Source organism: Bos indicus, chromosome 15, assembly GCF_029378745.1.
Source record: "Bos indicus isolate NIAB-ARS_2022 breed Sahiwal x Tharparkar chromosome 15, NIAB-ARS_B.indTharparkar_mat_pri_1.0, whole genome shotgun sequence".
Classification (NCBI taxonomy): Eukaryota; Metazoa; Chordata; class Mammalia; order Artiodactyla; family Bovidae; genus Bos; species Bos indicus.
Genome location: NC_091774.1, coordinates 35360402 through 35381419, shown reverse-complemented (window position 1 = coordinate 35381419; position 21018 = coordinate 35360402). Strand labels below are relative to the sequence as shown.

The following is a 21018-nucleotide window of genomic DNA, read 5'->3' as shown; positions in this document are numbered from 1 at the left end:
CAGCTTATTCCACAGGAGACCTGGGAGGTCAGGGGCAGGAACATGGCTCAGGAATCCAGAGGAAAGGTTTCTTGCTGTGGGATGGTGCATGCAGCGCTTTCAGCCTTAGAAGCTCTCATTTCTCCACCTGTATATTGGGCTAATCTGATCTGACGGCAGCATGAGAACGATTTTGCAAGGTATTTGGTTGACACGGGAGGGGTGGTGCTGATGTCAGGAACACCTGAGTATTTACCAGGGGCCTGCAATGGGAGAACAGATCCTCCCTGCTGCTTCTGATCACCCTGGGAGCTCTGGGTCCCAAGGGGATGTCAGAACTGTGCGGATGGGCAGCAGATGGAAGTTGGGATCTTAAGGTGAGGAGATACCAAGGAGTAAAAGTAGTTAGGAAGACATGGATTTCGACCTAATGTGGAGAACACCAAACCATCTGTTCCAGTGGTTTCTAACCCGGACTCTGGCCTCCCTGGGGCCCTGGAATATTTGAGTCTGTTATGAGCTGCTTATTAATATTTTAAAATATTAATGAGAAGAACTTGCCCATTAACAAAGGAAAAGGTTATAAGTATTAATAAGTTCCTTTGCTTTTGGCTCAGTTTATATTTACTCCACAGTGAAACACTTGCTTTCTTGCTAATGAGAGGGATTACTTAAAGAAACAATGAACACAAAAGGATGACTTAACAGATTGGTAGGAAACAAAACTCAGCTTCTATACCATGGGGTCTAATGGGGTGGGGGCTACCAGATGGGGTCCTTGATGAGGAGAGATGGCTAGAAAGCTCTTATTTAAACTTCTTTATCTCTCGAGCCTTCCAGCTCTGGGATCCTTAAATACCCCTCTGCTCCCTGTTGCTTTTGCTAAGGAAAGCTATTTTGGGGCCTCTGTGATGGCATGTCCTGGCTTTGAGGACTCCATGTCATGTTGGGGTTCTGCTGGGTCAGTCATGGGTAGGCAGCCAGATCCCTGGGACAGGGAGTAGGGAGAAGATCAGGGTGGATCATTAGGATGAACTGCTTTATTTTCCAGGCAAGAGATGTTCCTCACTCTTTCCCTTCTGTTCAGAAATGCAGGGTCCACATAGGCAGACACTTGAATCAGATAAATAACCTGTCAGCTGACTGGTCCCCCAAATTGAAGAGTGGTCAGGGAGGGACAGGCTGCAGCCTAGTTCTATCAGCTCAAGAAGAGAGCATTCCAGCCTCCCAGCAATAGGAAAGTGGCAGGAATTGGGCTGGCTCAGACGCCTTAATGTATTTCCTGACCAATCTCCAAAGCAGAATTAAACTGCCGATGCAAACAGAGGTGGAGGGAGGTGTAGCCACTTCAGCTCGGCTGGCAGGCCCTGGTCATCAGTCACGTGCTTCCCGGGGTCCCCTGAGAAAACACTTATGTTTCGAGCAAAGGGAAAGTTCCTGCTCCTTTTATTCAAGAAGATTGATTTGGGTTAAAAGCACTGAATAAATAGCTAGAGAAAGGGTTTTTATTTTCTACAGTTTCTGAAAGGGTGTGTTTGCTCTGAAGCCCAGATCCAGTTTCTAGGAAGGTACTAAATTGACTAGGATTACTTTCATAAGAAGCAATTAAAATTGATTCCTCTCCTTTGGAAGCTCCTATTTCACTCCTAAGAACAAATTAGCTCCCTGTCTAAAACACTGATTTTTCACTGAGAATTTAGCTCAACTAACACCAAAATGTCATGGGGTGGCTGATGACAGAGTGCTTTGTCCTTGGGAGAGGACCCGAGATGACACTGCCCTGGTGCCAGCAAGGAATGTGCTGGGGGCTGTTTGCCCTGCTCCAGGGAGGGTGACATGGAACTATCCAGATGCCCTGCACCTCTTGTTGACCCAAGTGGCCTGTGCTGGCAATTTTATGTCCCTCCAGAGCTCAGTATGATCCACAGTTGGGGCCATAGCTGTCTGGACCCCATCATAGGATCCCATATGGCCGTTGCACAGCGGAAGTGGGGGAACCTTGGTTCTCAAATGCAGATTCAACCCCATACCTGAAGGATCCCAGGTCAGCTGAGCACAGTCAGCTGGAATAGATTCTGCCCCATGTCAGGTACAAATCAAAACAGCTGGAAAGTCAGAGTAAAGGCCCAACCAGGAATCCTGGACCTGTGACTGCCACGGTCCCCACACTGCTTTGCTCCTGACTCCCCACCACTAGCGCATGGGAGAAGCACTGAGACTGAACCCCCTCCTCTGCCCCTTGAAGAGACATGACATCCTGGGAGCTGAGGTGGACAGCAGGTGGACAGGCGAGCAGTTGGTGGGGGCCTGGCCTCAAAGTGGACATGGGATCATAAGACAGATGAGGACAGATGGGAAGGGTAGAGGTTGCTGACGCCCCAGGATGGCTGAAGCCTGGTGCTTCGGAGGGTCGCACAGTTCTCTCCCCAACTCCACCCGCGGAGGGGAATGACTGCGGTCCACGCACAGGGGTGCAGGAGGTAGGGGTGTTCCCAAGAAGCTCCTCCCACGGCTGCCCATCGGCCGTGGATCACAGAATCGTCTCACGTGAATCCCTTCCCCTCTTTCTTACTGCTGTTTCAACACAGCCCCAGTTTAGAACCCGGCAAAAAGAGGGCGTGACACCCGACATACGAAGATGATCATCCCTGAGCAGTTCTTGCTTTTGCCACCATTCTCTAGTCCCTCTTCAGAGGTCCAGGGGCACATGCTGGAGTCTGTATCATGGGGCAGAGCCTGGCAGCAGGCCCCAGGACAAGGTGGGCAGGCAGACTCCACCCATCCCAACACCCTGGCAGACAGCCCCTACACATGGCTGCCCCTCCGTGAAGACAGCCATGGCTGATTGGCCTGGGCAGGTGGTGGTAGGTGTAGGGAGACTTGTACTTTTGTCGAGACACCCCCAGGTCCCTGGAGGAAGCCCTCTCCCCGCCAGCACATGATACATACACTTTGGCTTGCGAAGGGGTATCGGGTGCACCTCGGCGGTGATGGTTTTAGGTGAACGCAGCTGTTCCTTTGAGCCCCAGTCTTCTTCCCACTGCTTCCTGAACTTCTCTTCCTCCTCCACGATCCTGAAATAAGATTCCCATGCCTGTGACTGGAGTCACAACCTTCACAGGCCGGCCTTCTGCCTATTGGAGAACCCCAACCACCCTGGGGAGTAGCCATGTGGTTCCAGTTGTGGTGAAGGAACCAAGTCCCTGGCATTTGTGTTCTAAATCAGGTGGGAAGGCCACCCTGGCAAACAAAACCATGTTCCAGTCACCCCAACCTAGGAAGACCCATTACTAGGATTATGGAATGGCTGCAAATAAAGGACGATCCATCAGGGGGCAAGCTGCTGCTGCTAAGTCGCTTCAATCATGTCGGACTCTGTGCGACCCCATAGATGGCAGCCCACCAGGCTCCCCCGTCCCTGGGATTCTCCAGGCAAGAACACTGGAGTGGGTTGTCATTTCCTTCTCCAATGCATGAAAGTGAAAAGTAAAAGTGAAGTTGCTCAGTCATGTCTGACTCTTCGAGACCCCATGGACTGCAGCCTGCCAGGCTCTTCCATCCAGGGCCAGGTAAACTGGGCGTGGAAGTGGCCTCTGGGGCCACACTCCTGTGAGCACACCCACGTCCACACACAGATGTGTGTGTGCAGACATATGGGGCTAAGGTACTCACTGTTCCATCTCCTTCCGGTATCTCTCATTCTCCTCTGCTGCCTTCTGGGCAATTTCCTTTTTCCTTCTGAAACACAAATGCAGGTTGACATGCTGGAGTCGACGTAAGAGAAGTTAACTCTTCCTTGCAGCTAATCTCTGATTTGAGAAAAAGCTTTAAATATTTCTTCCAGGCTCCTTTCCAAGGATGCCTGCACCAAATTTGGATGCTGAGGAAGTGGGTCCAAAAAAGTCTGGGTCCCAAAAAAGTCTGTGTGGTTTTGCTTGGCACTGATGAGCAGAGATGCTCCTCTGCAGGGGACTAGAGGCCATTCAGGGCAGGCCACATGCCATGCAGCCACCTCTAAATACCAAGAGGAAGTGACTGAGTGAGGTCCTCCCAGAGGAGGGCCCCAGACCCCAGAAGCAATGCTGGGGCTGCTAACCAAGGCCAGGGTGGTTCTCCAGGCTAATTCTGTGATGGGAAAGATGGAAAGATCCTGTCCACCTTCCTTTCCCAAATTCTTACTATGCTTGTAGAATGCAGCTAGATTGGAATTTTGACAATGGTTTTTGAGTTATGAATTGCTAGCTCCATTTATTCTCAGTCATCATCCCAGCCACTCTGGGGTTGGTGGGGGACAGTTCTTAATCACCACGGATGGGATGGCCAAAGTGCCGGGGTGTGAATTCCACAGCTTGGCCGTATCTGACTTGGTACACGAGTGGTGTAACCTGAGTCTCAGTGTCCTCACCTGTAAAATGGGTTAATAACCATGTATCTTTCGCAGTTATTATGGAAATTCAGTTAAGGAACATAAACAAGGCCCTCATGCAACGCCAGCCGTATGGTTGGTAGTTGACAAATGTTAGCTACTGCTAGTAGCAGCCTCATTTTCCATATTCCTGAGCCTTGGAAATCAGGGGGTTTCCTTGTTAAAGAGAGGGGAGCCCAGTGGTCTGGAGGCAGGGGATACTCGCGCGGAGCATCACTGAACCCATCTGGTGTGAGGACAGGCCTCAGGGGGAGAGAATGAAGTCAGCCCAGGACGCAGCCGACAGGAAGCAAAGCAGGTGGGATGGTACGGGGCCTGGGAGGGCCGGGTGGGGGCTCCCTGGCTGGCCACACTCACTGCCTCTCCATCTCCTGCTGCTCCTGGAGGATCTTGTTGGATTCCATCGCCAGCCGCTTCTGCATCAGGAGCTCCTGCCGCTGCAGCTCGCGCTGCCGGACCTCCGCCAGCCGCTCCCGGTCTGTCATGAACAGCTCCCGGCCCTTGTGGAGAGAAAACAGGCCCCTTGCTCAGTCCCCAGGGAGCCCAGAAGTACAGAGCCAGAGCTTTGGGGGAGCCAAGATGTGGGTTGTCTTCTCATCACCATGGCCCCCCATGTCAGGCATGAGGCTTCTGCTCTCTGTGACCCTAATTTCTGGCTAGGCAGGGGTCTTTCCATCAACTATCAGAGCTTCAGGCACGGAGACCCTGGGCCAGGAGAGTGTGGTGGAGACCAGGGGTCTGAGCAGCTGGGCTGCAGGTAGGGGTCGTGGGGCCCCCACCAGCTCGTTCTGGACTTACAGCTCCAGCTACGATGGAGATGGTCAGGCTGCGGCTACTCTTCAGCACGTTCACGGCCTACAGGGGACAGACAGACAGTCAGCAGAGGCCTGACAGACCAGAGCAAGGCCTCTGGGGAGCACAGAAGGGTTCAGACTCTGCGGCAAGGGAGAGGAGGGTGGAAAGAGGAGGGCAGAGAGACTCATGGCCGGCAGGTGAAAACCCCACATGTTACCTCCTTATGGTCCAAGTTGGAGAAGTCGATGCCATTGACTTCAACAATCTGGTCCCCTGTCTTGGGGAGAAACGGAGAGGCATCAGCATACTTAGACTATCTGGACACCTTTTCTGTTGGAAGGGCTCCCCCTGGAGGCCAGTATCAGACATTGGCTCTTAGAGTAGCTGTGCCTCAGCTCTTTCCAATGAGCGGTGTTCCAACGGGGTCCTCCCAGGGCCCCTCCATTCTGTATCTCTCTCAAATATTACACCAATAGAGGTTCATTCCTTTGGTTGAATTTACGCATTTGCTTAAAAATCTCAGTTTGTAGACATAGGAGCCTTTAAGATTCTCATACAGCAGATTCTGTGTGGAATAATAATAATTAGTATAATAGCTAATATTAATTGATCCCTCCCTATGTATCAGACACATTTGAAGTATATGTGTTAGTTAATTTAATCTATACAATGACCCTAGAAGGAAGACAATTACCCCCATTTTACGGGATAGGAAACTGAAGCACAGAAAAAGGAAGTAACTTGTCTAAGGTAGAGGTTAAAAGTTCTTATTTTAGCATCACACCACCGAGGGTTGAATCCCAGCCCTGCCTTACCAAGTGCATGATCTTGGAAAAAATCACATACTTTATCTGGGTCTCGGTTTCCTCATCTGCAAAATGAGGCTAATGATAGTACCTAATTCTCAGAGTTCTCATACATTTGAAGGGGCTTAGAACAATGTCCGATCCAGTAATCACTCGATGAATGTCAGTTCAGATTATTGTTACTACATTCCCAAGCTCAGGACCAAAGGATCCCAGAACTGGAGAAGGGCTGGAGAAACGGTCAAATGTCAGCCCCTCTGTGAAGCCTTCCGTTCGACGGATTAACGGGAATCGTCAGCCAGTGCGTTCCGAGAGAGGGCTGTGGGGGAAAGCACGTGCTCCATCCCTAGGAGATCACAGTGTGATCCAGCACTCCACGGGGCCCCCCTGGAGCAGGCCCAGGGTCACTCACCTCCAACCCCACCTCAGCAGACAGGGAGCCAGGCTTCACATGGCTGATGAAGATGCCGGGTTTCTGGATGGGGCCGCTGGAAATGCTGTGGGCGAGATGGGAGGGGTAGGTGAGCCTCGGCTCCAAAGGGCTTGCTCATTCAATGTCCTGCCCCATCTGCCTGTGTGTCCAGGCCACCTGTGAGCTCAGCACCCAAGTCCTCTGCCATCTACCTCCTCAGCCTCTGGCTACCTGTCCAGATTCATTCCCCTGGGGGACAACCACAGGAAGCTACTTCTACCTCCCCGCACCCAACCTCTCATCCAACACATGCAGAGGCTGTTTCTTTCTTTTTCTAGCATTTGCCAAAGCTTTCTTTAAAACTCAAATGCTGTCTTCTCCTCATGGTTTTAACCAAACTCCTTATTATCTCTCAAGACCAAGCTGGTTGCTCCCTTCCCAGTGCGCCTAAAACACCTACAGCTAGGATGGTGTGTTATCCTCCCCTCCCAGGTCTGTGGCAGACATCACTAATCAAACACTCTTTTCTACCTGAGCCTAGATACAGCCTTAAAGTTCTTTTCAAAAGAGTACTCCAGGGTGGCAGCTACCACTAACTGATTAGAGATAGCACAGAGTAGACAATCTGTTTGCCATGCTTGCATGAGAGCCCCTCAGTACTGTAACTATTTATGTGGTTGGCTTCTATATTAAGCTATAATTTCTTAGAAAGGAGGGACTTTTTTTTTTTATCACTTATGCTTGGCAGAAAAGTATTAAATAAATGTGACAGAAAGGAAATAAGAAGAATCATTTAGGGAATTCCCTGGAAGTCCAGTGGTTAGGAGTCTGCACTTTCACTACCAAGGGCCTGAGGTCAGGGAACTAGGATCCCACAAGCAGTGGGGCATGGCCATAAAAAGGAAAAATAAAGGATACCTTAAATAATAATAGCTAATATTTACAAAATGCTTACTACCTGCCAGGCACTCTGTCATCGCATTCTTTCTCACAACAGCCTTGTGAGGTGAGGACTATGACCTCTGATTTGTAGAGAAAGCTGAGGCTTGGAGTGCTTGAGTCATTGGTCCAGGGTTCTAGAGCTCATAGGTGGCAGAGCAGGGCCCAGAACCTAGATCTCTAACTGCTGCACTTGTGTGCTTAACAAGACCGTCCCGTGAGCCCCTCTGCCTGTTGGCAATTCTCTGGCTGCCTCTTAAGGAAGTCACAAAGTAATAAGTGACAAGAGAACTGTGTCAGAGGTGGCCAACTGGACAGGCTCCTTTTGCGTGACTTGAGGGCCCACCAAAGGAACATGGCTCTGCCTTCGGGCCTCAGTTTCCTCCTCTGTAAATGAGGCTCATAGAGCTGTCCCTTTGGCCCTACAGGACTGTGGTGAAGCTCAGAGGGGAAATCAAGCACTAAGAAGTGTCATTACTAGTGACAAAAATCTCAGCAGCAGCAGTGAGAAAGGGGAGCGGTGAGGGAGACCAGCTGGCCATGAGTGAGCCCCAGGGTGCGCCTGCCACCCACCTGCAGCCAAGGCCCCGGGAGCCCACCAGGCTGATGAAGACCTTCTTCTCCTTGTTTTCCTGGCTGCCGGGGGAGCCCAGGCTGCTCCGCCCGCCCTGGGGGAGGGAGAGGCTGAGGTCACCAGGTGTCCACACTGTGCAAGTGGCCTCCTGTGCTCACAAGGCCTCCAGGGTGAGCACTGCTGCACCCATGCGAGCCTGACTGCCGTTCTGGCCCTCGGGGTGTGTGTCTGCACCGGCTGGGCCAACGCCCACAGGGCCATTCTGGATGCGCTGGCAGCCTGTGTGAAGCCCCCTGAGAGCACCTCCCTAGAGCAAGCCCTCCTTCAGGCGGGCTGCCCTTTCTGGAAGACCACCCCATCCAGACCCACCGCGGTGGTCCTGACCTTACCCCAGATTCCGACACAAACTGGTCCACATACTGCCATTTGAGGGGCTCGTCGGGAGAGCTGATAGGATGGGAATGTAGAAGAGGGGTCATTAGGGAGAGAGGGTTACGGCACCAGACCTGGAATCCAAGTCTGCCCTCTCTGAAGCCTCCACTGTCACTGGCCCAGGGGCAGAGCTGGCCAGACCCCAGGCGGACCCCAGGACCCTGAGTGCACAGGGGAGAGCCTGCCTGTGGAGGAGGGTCCTGCTCACCTCTTCACAGGGATCAGGCCGATGTCTGTGGGAGAAAGGGGAGGTGGGTTATGATGGCTTCTCTGCCCTTCCTTCCTCCCATTGCAGCTGGGTACCACCAGCTGCCGGACCCCACCCCACCGTCAGCAGCCCTTTGTCCTGGCCTCACTCACGTCTCACTTTGATGGACACAGTCTTCTTGGTGCGGATGAGGTTGATGACCTCCTCATGGGTGCAGGAGGAGATGGAATACCCATTGATCCGGACGATCTCATCCCCTACCTTGGCCACAGACAGAGAGAACATGCATTGGGTGGCTGGGCAGGCTCACGGCCAGTGCCTTGTCACCAGCCACACACCCTCCATCAGCTGGAGGACCCCCAGGGCAGGCAGCACTTCCCAGCAGTCTTTCTGCCCATTTGACAGATGGGGGAACCAAGCTGGAGGTGAGCGGCACAGAGAGCAGGAAGCAGAACTGGGGGTAAAAGTCAGAACTTGGCACCCTCACCCCGTGTCACTTCCATCCAGGGGGCACCATCAGGTTCTGGAATCCATGCAAAGGGCGACCTTTCACCCAGATTCAAGCGCTTCTTCCCTGGCCTTTATCCCCCCAACCCCAAGGAGCAGGCTTGCATCACAACACCACAATTGAGTTGGGGTAAGAACTTCCATGACTCCTGACTCAAGTTCACATCACTGACACACACAATCTCTTCTGTTCCATTTGATGGAAACTCAATGAACATTTTAACTCTGCCCTGGCCCTGACCTCTGAATTCCTCTTCTGGAAGAAAGCAGTGAACACTGAATGAACACAAGGCTCTAGCATCAGATGTCCTGGGTTCAACCCCCTGCTTTTATTTTTATTAGCTGTGTGACCTTAGGCAAGTCTCATTGAGCTTTTTGAACCTCAGTTTCCCTCATCTGTAAAATGGGGAAATACTGTGGCTGCCATGAGAATTAAGAGAGTGTGTAAAGCCAGCTAGTGCCCAGCACACTGTAAATAACCAATAAATAGTTGCTGTTACCATTAGCTGGGCTTCAACTGTAAGTTCTCTGCTCAGATCCCTCTTCTCAGGACTTTAGTCTCATTAACTGGGAGAGATGGGGGCTGAGGGACCTGCAGGGCCAGCCCTGGATACGGATCCCTGGTGACAACAGTCGGTTCCCTGCTGGACACGGCTGTGGGCTCCCCGAGCACCTTGGCTCTGGAGGCCAGTCCTGAAGTTCCTCATTTAACAACCACAGGCTGGAAGGATGCCCGGACATCAGTTGAAACGGAGGCCCAGGAGGTGATGGTTTGTGCAGGGTCATGGTCCTGAGCTGCAGAACAGGGACTGGTTGGTGGAGGCCCTCCCCAGTCTGAGACCAGAACGGGTCAGCTGGAGGCTTAACTCACACCACATTTGCTGACCTTTTGGAGGCTTGTCAGTGCATGTGGGGGACGCAGCTTGACTCCGTGGAGGGTCGAGGACTGGGCAGGCATATAGCCTCTCAGGGGTCCTCTAGACCAACTCCTACCCTCTACAACATCCCTGCCCCAGAGTCACCTTCTTTCTATTGTCACTCAAACACTTCCAACCTGGACACAGACCCTAGTCTTCTCAGGGGCCTGCAAGGAGTGGCAAGCAGCTCAAAAAGGTGACATTGGGCAGGGGAGGGGCTTGCTAAAGAACTTGCTGTGTTTCTGGGGATGTCTCATGGAAGGAGAACAGCTGGATGACCTCCCTGCACCCATTCTTCACAACAACCTACGTTTCTGCTAATAAGGTGAGGGAACTGAGGCTCAGAGGGGTGAGGAGACTTGCTCAAGGTCATCCAGCTAGTAAAGAGTGTTGCTGAGATTTGAAGTCAGGTCTCCCTGACAGACAGCAAACACTGTCTCATGGTTGTCTGGAAGCAGGAAAGAAGGGCGTCTGGCCAAGCTGGGCTGCAGTTCCCTGCGTCCTGTCCTCTCTGGATCTTTGCCACCTGACAGAGCCCCCGAGGACCATAGTAAAGGCAGGGATTACTCCGTCCATTTTACAGCTAGGACAGCCAAGGCACCAGAATCATTCTCCAGCCCTGGACTATACAGCAAGCTGTGCAGGGCAGAGGATGCAGGTTCAGAGAGGATACATGTGGATAAAAACCTAAAATACCTCCAGTAGGGAGACTAGGGCGGAGATGGAACTCCAGGGCAGGGTCCAGGACCCCATGTGGAGTCCAGACTCACAGGTCAAATCAGCAGAGCCTCTGGTTTGGCCAGGCTTGTCTGAACATGCCCCTCCCCTGCCTTCTGGAATCTTCCCCCAGCCACCCTGAGGCATGGGAGCTCTCCAGAAACATGAACCCCAAACAGGTGAGTGGATGCAGACCTTTTCCCCCAAGCTCCTCTGAGTGAAGCTCCCTGTCTTGTTCCTAAAGGGAACTTGCGGGACCCCAGCAGGATGATTCCCACACAGTCCCCAGCTCAATTTGCAGGATCAGCTTTCCTCTCCTTCCCGCCCCTGCATGAAGCCCTGCAAAAGGCCCTTTGTGTGAGGGCCACGGTGAAGTGACGATCTGAGGGAGAGCGGCACAAAGGAGAGATGAGCCCACCAACCTGAGAAAGGGTCGATAATTTATAAGCCTGAGAAACAGGCAGGGAGGGAAAACTCTAAGATTCATTAAAATGCCCCGAAGTCCCCAGGCACGGAAGCGTCGTTGAGAAATGGCTTGTCCTAGGAGGAGAGCTCACCCTGGGAGAAAAGAAAGGGCTCAGCTGACGCCAAGAGAGGAGCTCATTATGTTTTTCCTCTGGCTGCGTTTCTGGGCTGGAAAATGTGCGGCACAGGAGAGCGATAATGAGGGGGCTGAAATTTCAGCCGCTACCGGCCAGCCGTGAGACAGGGATTTAGAACAAAGCGATGTCTGTCTGCGCCCGGTTTCTACCCCCCAGTCCACAGCGTCTTATACCAGCCTTCGGGCCCCCTGAAGCCCCAGATTGGGATGCTGATAACAAACATGCTGGAAGCTCTGGGGAGGGCGTGGGAGGGCCTCTTTTAGCTGGACATACAAAAACACAGCTCTGGGCTCTGGCAGGAGCGAGACCTGAAGATCTTCCCGTCTCTGCTTGGACACTGAGGTGTGGAGACCCCAAGGGAGGGACCCTGGGGTGCTGAAGAGAAATCCCTGGGCTTGGCAATAAGGAGATCCAGGTTCAAATCCTGGCTCTGCCACTTAATGGCTGTGTGATTCTAGTCAAGTCCCTGATCTTCTATCAACTCTAAAATGGGGATGATCCAGCCGAGGCATATAAAAAGAACTGGTTGTCAGCATGTTATCTGGCACATTACAGGTGCTTATTAAATCTCCCTCTCTGCATGTTTAACAAGCACATGGCATTTACTGGTATATGAAGAATGGATAAACAAGATTTTGCTGTATAGCACAGGGAACTATATTCAACATCCAGTGATAAGCCATAATGGAAAAGAATATGAAAAAGAATGTATAACGTTTATAACTGAGTCACTTTGCTGTACAGCAGTAATTAGTACAGAGCTGTAAATCGACTAAACTTCAATAAAAATCCATTTAGAAAAAAAATAATACATTCATATGATTCAAAAGCCAAACAATCTAAAAGGTGTAGCCTTCAAAAACTCACTCTCACTTTATTCCCTATCCACTCTAGTTCCTCCTCCAACAAGTGACGGCCTTTCATTGGTGTGTGTGTGTGTGAGTTCCCGCACACAAATACAAATAGAAGTCACACATATTTTAGGAGCATAAAATACACGCACAGAGCATTCACGTGCCAGGTACTGATACAAGTACTTTGTAATATGAATTCATTTATTCCGTCAGAACAACCTGATGAGGTAGGTTGTTCGTCATCCCATTTTACAGATGAGGAAACTGAGGCAGTAATTTCACCAAAGGCATCCAGCTAATGAAGAGCAAAGCCAGGATATTCTGGCTCCAAAGTCTATCCTTGAAGCACTGCACTGTGCCAGGATTTCCTTTTCCCTTCCAGGGAGAAGGCTATGTATCCAGAACTTCAGGTGTCAGGGCATAACTATGCTCTTCCTTCAGACATAAGGGAGGTGGGTGCAGAGCAGCAGGAACAGCAGGGGCAGCAGCAGCTGGGAGCCAGGTTCTCTGCTCCCCTCAAGAAAACAGGCAGCACACTATCAGATATAATGTGGATAATAAGAACTTACTGTATAGCACAGGGAATACTACTCAATACTCTGTAATGGTCTGTATGGGAAAGGCATCTAAAAAAGAGTGGATATATCTATATGTATAACCGGTTCACTTTGCTGCACACCTGAAACTAACACAACATTGTAAATCAACTACACTCCAATAAAAGTTAAAAATTGAAAACAGACAAGTGCCTGCAGCCAGATTCTATGGCCGCGAGGACAATCTGTCAGGATACAGAGGCCTTTTCCTCTCCCAAAGGCTCAGAAGGGTGAGGTGACCACGTGACACCACACAGCCTAGTGTGGGGAGACAGGAAGCCTGAGGGCCTGGTGCCCACGACCCCTGGGCCCTGCTCACTCACCTGGAGCCCAACGCTGTCGGCCTGGCCATCTTTGATGAGGTGGGAAATGAAGAGTCCACAGCCAAACTCGAGGCCGCCACGCACGCTGAGGCCGAGGCCTTCGGGGTGCAGCCGGTCCAGACGTACCTCCTTCAGCTTCCTGCCGTGGGAGGAAGGGCCGATGACAGCCCAGCTCTGGTCCAATGGCCAGCACTGCCCCATCCACTTGTCAGAGACCCTGTCCATCCCCAGGTAACCTCTCCCACCCCCGCCTCCAGCCTGCAGCTCCCTCCGTTCCACACCTGGAGCGCCGGGGGGTCAGCTGGTCGTACTCCACCTGGTGTTTCAGTGGGATCAGAGGCCTGATGGCATCGAACAGGGGCAGACGGCTGGGCTCGTTGATGACCAGCTTCAGGTCCCCCACAAGCACGGCCACGTCCATGGTCCTGCAGAGGCACGGGGGCCCTGGAGCCTCATCCATAGCCGTGGCCTCTGAGACCCAAGGATTCCCAGAGGAAGCAGTCCTGGGTTGGGTCACCACCCCTGGGCCCAGACCTTGGGTGGATAAAAGATTAGAGCCCCTAACCCTGGGCCAGGTGCCTCAGAAGGGTTTGTTCTCCCATCTAAGTATCCCAAGGAAACCGTCCAGGTAGATGAAATCAAGCCAGGATTCTCACTCGTCTCTACCTAGTTCCAAAGCCCAGGGTCCTTCCAGACAGGAAACGTCTGTGAGGTGGTGGCCAGCCCTCTCATACCCCTGCTTCTCACCTCCAAGCTGCAGCTGAGCTCTGTAAATCCTGAAATCATAGTATATCGCACGAGCATCTACCTCATACCGTTCAGACCCTCCATGTCTAGGGCCGACACTTTTCTGGCTACCAACTGACTTGCTTATTCTCAGTCCACCACCAACTTTTAAAAATATAAGTTGCTCCCTTCTCAAAACCCTTTGACGGTTCCCCACTGCCCAAAGGATGCGGTCCATCCTCTTTGGCAGGCTCAGGGTCTCCATGACCTGTCTCTGTGGACCTGCCTGGGCTGTGTAAATATTTGCTGACACAAGTGAACGGCGTGTCTGCCTGATTCCCAGGAACACTGAGCACTGGCCTCCCTGAGCCACCCCAGGATTTAAGAGGGAAGTCGTCCTGTCTCAGGACAACCCATCCCAGGGCTTCCTGAAGATAGAGGTACCCGGGCTGTCCATGGAACCTGGACCCTGCACACTTACTGGTGGTACATCCGCAGCACATCATAGAGATAGTCCTTTTCTGCATCATTTTCAATCAGAAAGTCCACCTGGAAAACCCCAAGGCAGAATTATATATCTAGCCCCAGCACCCCCACAGCAGATCCCAGGACAGGGAGGGCACTGATGGTGGTGGCAGCGGGGTGGCCCTCCTCCGCATCTCTCCAGGGTTGTAAGAAGAGGGCGGAAACCAGAGGCCAGGCTGGCACCTGACTGCAACACATCAGAAGTGCAGACCACCCTGACGTGGCCACAGGAGTCCCTTTGCCTCGCGTCTGGATGTGGTCAGGCTGAGCCTCGTCCCCAGGGCGGTGATGCGCACAGCGATGCATACGCGCATCATACTTGTGAAGCCCCCGTGACGGTGATGCACCCCCACGGCAGTCGTACTGCCGATCACCTCCATGGCTATGTCACCTGTGTCCAGGCCAGCAACGCGACTGTCAGCTCCCCGGTCTGGAAGCCCACTGTCTTACCTGATGGTGGCTGTAGTGCCGGATGACTGCTTTCAGAAAGGATTTAGGCCACTCACTCAGATAGCACATCCCCCGCCCCCGCCAGAGCCCCTAGCACTGAATTCTCCCTTGTCCAGTCCTGGCCTAAGCTGGGTCAGCCCTGACTTCTGATCACTCTTTCCCCTTCCCACATCCCTGTGTGCCTCCCCTGCCACCGGAGGGGGAGAATCAGATTACATTTTTTCAGCTTCCCTGACGTCAATGGCTGGGAGTCCAGGGTCAGGGTCAAGAGCTGTTTCATTAGCACCTCAATCCCAGGGGAGCTGGTGGGCCAGGAGCCCCGGATTCCACTCCCTCAGACAGCTCACTATGTATCTCTGCACTGTGTCCTGAGCTCTCTCTTCAGCCCAGGACTGAGTGAGAGGACAGGGTGGGGGCTTGAGGGGTCCTTGGATCCCTCCCTTCTCCAGGCCCAGCAGCAGAGTCCAGGGCCTCAGCCCACATAAGGGAGAAGATGCTGCTGGAAGCTGCAAGCTCCCACCTGATTGGTCCTCAGAGGAAAGTCGGAGCACCTTTGCCTTTTCTGTGGGTATCTTTAGGATTCTGGGAAGTTGGGGGGAAATCTGTTTGTCCCAGATACAAGCCCCTTGGGATTTCTGGCCTGAGCAGATGGGTACAGAATGCAGACTTCTGGTCTTCACCTAGCAGTACCTTCTTCCCTCTTAAAATCAAGCTGAACATTTGGTTAGAGATGAGAATAAGCTAGGAGGCTTGCCCTGCACTGACTCAAAGCAGCTTCAGAAATTTATCCTACCCACTCCAAGGAGGGCATTCCAACTTCCTCTGCTTCAGCGCCCCTTTCCTTCAGGCCAGTAGAAGATGGGGGACAGAAGCACGTGCTAGAGTGGGCAGCACTGAATGTCAGGTGGTAGCCTTGGCTTTTCCACACACCACAGAAGTGGGCACCTCGAAAAGCCCACATCTGTGAGGACCCAGTCTGGACTCTCTCCGCACTCTGCCTGGGCTTGCGTGAGAGGGGTGGGGAGCCACACCGAGACAGACTTGGACTGCCCACGTGTGGCTGCGGTGCAGGAGTCTGAGCAGAGAAAAATTCTCTAGGATCAGATTCAGAAATATTTAAATAAATTGGATCATATCACTTTCGTGCTTAATAGCTTCTCATTGTACTTAAAACAAAATTCAAGAACTTCCCTGGTGGTCTGGTGATTAAGATTCCAGGTTCCCAGTGCAGGGGGCCCTGGTTCAATCCCTGATCAGGGAACTAGACCCTGCATGCCGCAACCAAGACCCGGCGCAGCCAAATCCCTTACCTGATCAAGGCCCAACTTTAGCTCCTGCCACTCTTCCTAGCTACACAAGCCTCCTTTCAGTGTTTCCCACAGGCTACACTTGCTCTAGCCTCAGGGCCATCATATATATTGTTCCCTCTGCCTGGATGGTTTTCCTCCTTCCCTGCATGGCTGGCCTCTGCCCCAGGGAGGTCTTCCTGCTCACCAACCTAAACAGAACCCACTCCATCACCCCAAAGATGCTTCAATTCCTTCATTACAACAGTCACAATTTGCAGTTAATTAAGGCTTGCTTTTTTGTGAACTGGTTTGTTTCCTTCATCAGACAGAAAAACCCCACAAAGGAAAGATGAAGTCTATTTTTTCTAAGTCTCTTGAGCCTAATGCATAGAATGTGGTCAGTAAAGAAGTATCAGAGGGATTTCTCCATCCCCCTGCCTCCTGGTCCATGCACAGTCAGATGGGAGGAAGGGAATCATGGGAGCAGAAGGGGAAGGGAAATAACATTTGCATCATGGGATGGCACCAAGAGCTTCTCTGGGCCCTACTCCACTTGTTTATCTCACCAGCCCTACAAGGCCAATTTTGCAGATGAGGAAACTGAAGACCAGAGAGGTTACAACATGTCACACAAGGTACCACAGCTAATCAGAGACAGAGCTAACATTTGAACCTCAGTCTATCTGATTCTGGGGCTTCCCCAGTGGCTCAGCGGTCATGAATCTGTTTGCAAAGCAGGAGACACAGGAGACATGGGTTCAATCCTTGAGTCAGAAAGATCCCCTGGAGTAGGGCATGGCAACTCACTTCAGTATTCTTGTCTGGAGAAAGACATTCTCTTGTCCTATCCCATGGACAGAGAAACCTGGAGGGCTTCAGTCCATGGGGTCCCAAAGAGTCTGAGTCACTGAAGTGACTGAGCATGCATGCATGCTATCTGATTCCAAAGCCTATGCTCTCCCTGCTATACCACTGCCTGTGTGAGTCAGGACTTCCAGGGAAAAAACTTCAAGGGCTCTTCAGGCCAAAATTTCAAAACTTTTGCTCTCAAGCAGGCTCCCCTTATCTCAAATCCCCATCTCTCTCCTTCATACTCTTAAGAAATCCCTTTGGGTTTGGTCTAGAACAAGCAAGAAAATATCTCTTTTGGATGACTCCTGGAACTGCAGATGTTCTGCTTTCTATGAAAGCATAAAAAGCCCATCTGCTCTGACTGCAGTGAGGAGAGCACAACCAAAGGGCTTCTAGCTCAATTCCAGCCATGGGTGGTGACGTAAGACAAAGTAGAGGAGAGGGAAATCCCTTCCTGACTGAGGTCTTATGACTGAAGCTCTCTGCAACCCCTCCTTGCAGAAACGCCTCCTGCTGCATCATTAGGTGTAAGAAGCAAGGCACTGTCCTCCGCAGACAGCGTTTATGCACTGGGTGGAAAGTAGAAATGGAAGACAAAGGCAATTTCCAATATTAGAGTCTAAGGTTCTGCTTTTCTGCATCCCAAGCACAGATCACCTGGAGATGCTCTTCGAGGAGAGATCCTATTCCTGGGGGTCCCAGGCTTCTGGTCCTTGTGGGCAGCCCTCCAATGCTGACCCCTGCATCCAGAGGTCCCCACCCAGAAACTACATCCTATCAGTCTCCTGCTGAGGCAGCCTGCAAAGTTCAGCTCTTTAGCTCCATTCATTCTCAGAGCCTAGGTCACTCCAACCCTGACTTTCAATTCTGCCCTTCCCTATCCCTCCAGGGTCATCTCTATCACCTCCCAAGTGTGACTCAGGCTGCGGCCAAACAGGCCTTCCCCTAACACACTGGAACCTCCTCGACCTCATTCAGAATTGTCCCATCTATCCCCAGCAATTCAACTTGTCCATTTAAAAAAATTATCCATTTACCATAATATCTGGGAAATCATATCTGGCTTATGTAGAATGTTCTTTAAACACCAATGTAAGGGATAAATCAAAATGGTGGGAGTCTCGTGACCCTGACCATTTCCCACCCAGGAATCTCTCCAAAAAGACTCTGAGATGACAGCACCACTTTGTTCTCTGACCACACCTGAGTGAAAACACATGCGCCAAGAAAGACAGCTGATAAGGATGGAACTTTCTCTGGAAGCCTGAACGTGCAGAAACATCAGCACTGTAATTCAAATTTTGCTTGTAAATATTTAACAAGCTTATACGATGTCTCTTCCTCCTGGAATCTAGGTTCAAGCAAATTCCTCAGGAGGGTCTCCCCTGTACCAGTCCAAGGGGCAGCTTCAGGGATCCCGTCCCTGAATGGGATGTGTGTTGGAATGGCTGTGTGTCATTCTCCCAAAAACTTGTGCTCAGCTACCTGTAACACACCTGGTACATAGTAGGTCTTAAAGCACCATGCCATGCAAACAGGTGCAGTGTTCAGTGGTGACTGCTGAATGAACTCCAACAGCCTTAGTCTAGAGCCTTCCTTCTATCCTCTCCGCCAGTCCGGAGTCACCTTCCCATCACTCCTCAGTACACAGCCTCCTGGATCTGTCTCCTCTTAGCTCAGTTCCAGTCTCAGACCCACACAAGATGGCCTGCCCTCCCTCTTCCCACTGACCTCTGTTTTCATTTAAGGGGAGTCCAAGCCCCCTCTTCTAGAGTCTTTCCTGACCATGCCCAGCCCAGAGCCTCCTTACCAGCCTCCCAGCCTGAGGCCCTTGACTGGCTCCCTTATTTGGGCCAGACTCTGCTTACAGACAGGCCACCACATCTGAAGTACTTTACTTGTATTGTCTTTAAAAACCCTCTGAGGTGGATGGATATTACCCCCATTTGACAGATGAGGAAATCAAGGCTCAGAAGCAGTAGAGATGAGATGACTGCTGGCTCCAAAACCCTTGCTTTTTTCCAAACTACCACATTGTATCCACTTACCAGTTAGAACCTCCTTATTTGCATTTGTCTAATACACATTAATTGAGCACCTACTGTGTGCAAGACACCATGTCTTCTTTCTCTAACTAGATATAAAAAGCCTTTCCCTTTCTTGGATCCCTCTTGATGGACATAGAAGCCCTAAGTAGACCACCATGTACAAGTAACTGTGTGGGGGTCCCTTTACCACATCAATACCCTATGCCCACTCATCTTGTGCCCACTCATCCTGTGTCTGGCCCCCTCTGTCCAGCATGAGACTTCTCTGGCCAATGTTCAGCTGGCTCAGTGCTATCGGCCTGCATGGTAAGGGATATCTCCCTCCTCACAAGGTACAAGCCCTTGTCTAGGGCACTGGAAGTAGACTCTGGGTTTGGCCTTGGGTCTCTCCAGCCTCACCTCCCTGCCTTCCTCCATATGGACTGCCCTTTCAGATTGGCCTCACAGGGGAAGCACACAACCTTCTGCTCATGAAAATTCATGTATGCACTCAGCCAAAGACGGAGAAAGAGAGCAAGAAGCAGATTAAATAATGCATGTTGTTCCACTGGGTGACATTTGCCCTCCTAGGGCTGTGTCGGGATTAAATGAATGAATATCTGTAAAGACATTCACTGTAAAGACATTTACTGTAAGACAGTGCCCAGGGCTCCGAAACTTCAAGGGCTCTAAAATGTGTGCTGCATCGCTTCCCTTTTGCCTCCAGACCCACAACCCAGCCTCCTCCACCTAGAGGAGTGTCCCAGGAAGCTTTGCCTGGGCTCCCTGCCCTCTACTTCCTTCTGGGTTCAGCCAAGGAGGGCGGTAAGACAGTCTGGGGAGAAAGGGAGTGGGGTTCTGATTCCCCGGCTCTCTCCATGCCAGACCACCACGAGGCAGGTGCCCCCACCTGAGGCTGCAGTGTCTGACTGGACATCTCTCTGCAGCCACTCTCTCCTTTGTTCTGGGACCCCTTCCCTTGCCCCTTGGGGAGCCCCTGGCCTCCAGTGCTGCTGCTCCCAGGCTGTGTCACCACGCCTTGGCAGCTCAGCCATCCTGCCCTTTCCTGTAAGCAGTCCCTTCATAAAACTCTTCAGTCTCCCATTTGAGTGAGCCACCTGCTTCCTGCTGAAGCCCAGGCTGGTGTGAAACCTTAGCTATAAGCACTGGTGATACCAGCAGTATTTCTTCTCTGTGAGCTCTTCCTCTACCTATAAAAGTTGCTCAGTCGTGTCTGACTCTCTGCGACCCCAAGGACTGTAGCCCACCAGGCTCCTCTGTCCGTAGAATTCTCCAGGCAAGAACACTGGATTGGGGAGCCATTTCCCTCCTTCAGGGGATCTTCCCAACTCAGGGATCAAACCTGGGTCTCCTGCATGGCAGGCAGATTCTTTACCATCTGAACCACCAAGGAAGCCCAAGTCTCCTCAAATGCCAGCTCCCCTTGGTCAAGCCTTTCCTCAGGCTCCCCCACAAAGCCTGCCCTGTCATTCTCTCTGCACAGGATGACACTTTGTCCCCACCTCTGCTGTGGGACTCACCAAGCTGTGTTGGACTTCCTTTCTTCACCTGCCTGTCTCCTCACTAATCCCTATGTGGTCACAACACATTTCTAGCAGGAGGAAGGCGGGCAGTGAGGCCACGCCCCCTTCCCCACGTGAGTCTGCATGTCTCCCTGCTTTCAGTATCCTCCTCTGTAAAATGGGAATAAAAGTATCTCGTAGGATTCCAATCTTTTGTGAGAGATTAAAAATGGCTTTTTAAAAAATTCTTCATTGAGTGAATAGTTGTTACTTTGAACAGTGCCTGGAAAGTAGCAGGTTCTAAGTGTTTGTTAGTTAAACTAAGTAAGCATAAATGAATACAAGTCCCCTGTTCTCAGCAGCTGGCAGAGACTGGACCTCCGTAAGTGTTGTTGGGATGTTGGGATCTAGTTCCACTTCCACCCAGGCCTGCACAGTGTGCATCCTGGAGTTCAGCTCAGTCGCTCAGTCGTGTCAGACTCTTTGTGACCCCATGGACTGCAGCACGCCAGGCTTCCCTGTCCATCACCAACTCCCGG

General features: G+C 51.7%; 1 protein-coding gene across 1 annotated transcript in view; it reads right to left on the bottom strand.

Annotated features, from left to right (window-relative positions):
- The window catches only part of USH1C (USH1 protein network component harmonin), a 48329-nt gene that overhangs the window by 22228 nt on the left and 5083 nt on the right, over window positions 1-21018 (bottom strand). Inside the window, 13 exon segments of the mRNA XM_019974514.2 lie at window positions 2929-3053; window positions 3652-3717; window positions 4763-4905; window positions 5204-5260; window positions 5418-5477; window positions 6419-6503; window positions 7931-8025; window positions 8321-8378; window positions 8572-8596; window positions 8724-8832; window positions 13088-13226; window positions 13369-13512; window positions 14295-14362. Of these exon segments, the coding sequence (XP_019830073.2) occupies window positions 2929-3053; window positions 3652-3717; window positions 4763-4905; window positions 5204-5260; window positions 5418-5477; window positions 6419-6503; window positions 7931-8025; window positions 8321-8378; window positions 8572-8596; window positions 8724-8832; window positions 13088-13226; window positions 13369-13512; window positions 14295-14362 (1174 nt within the window).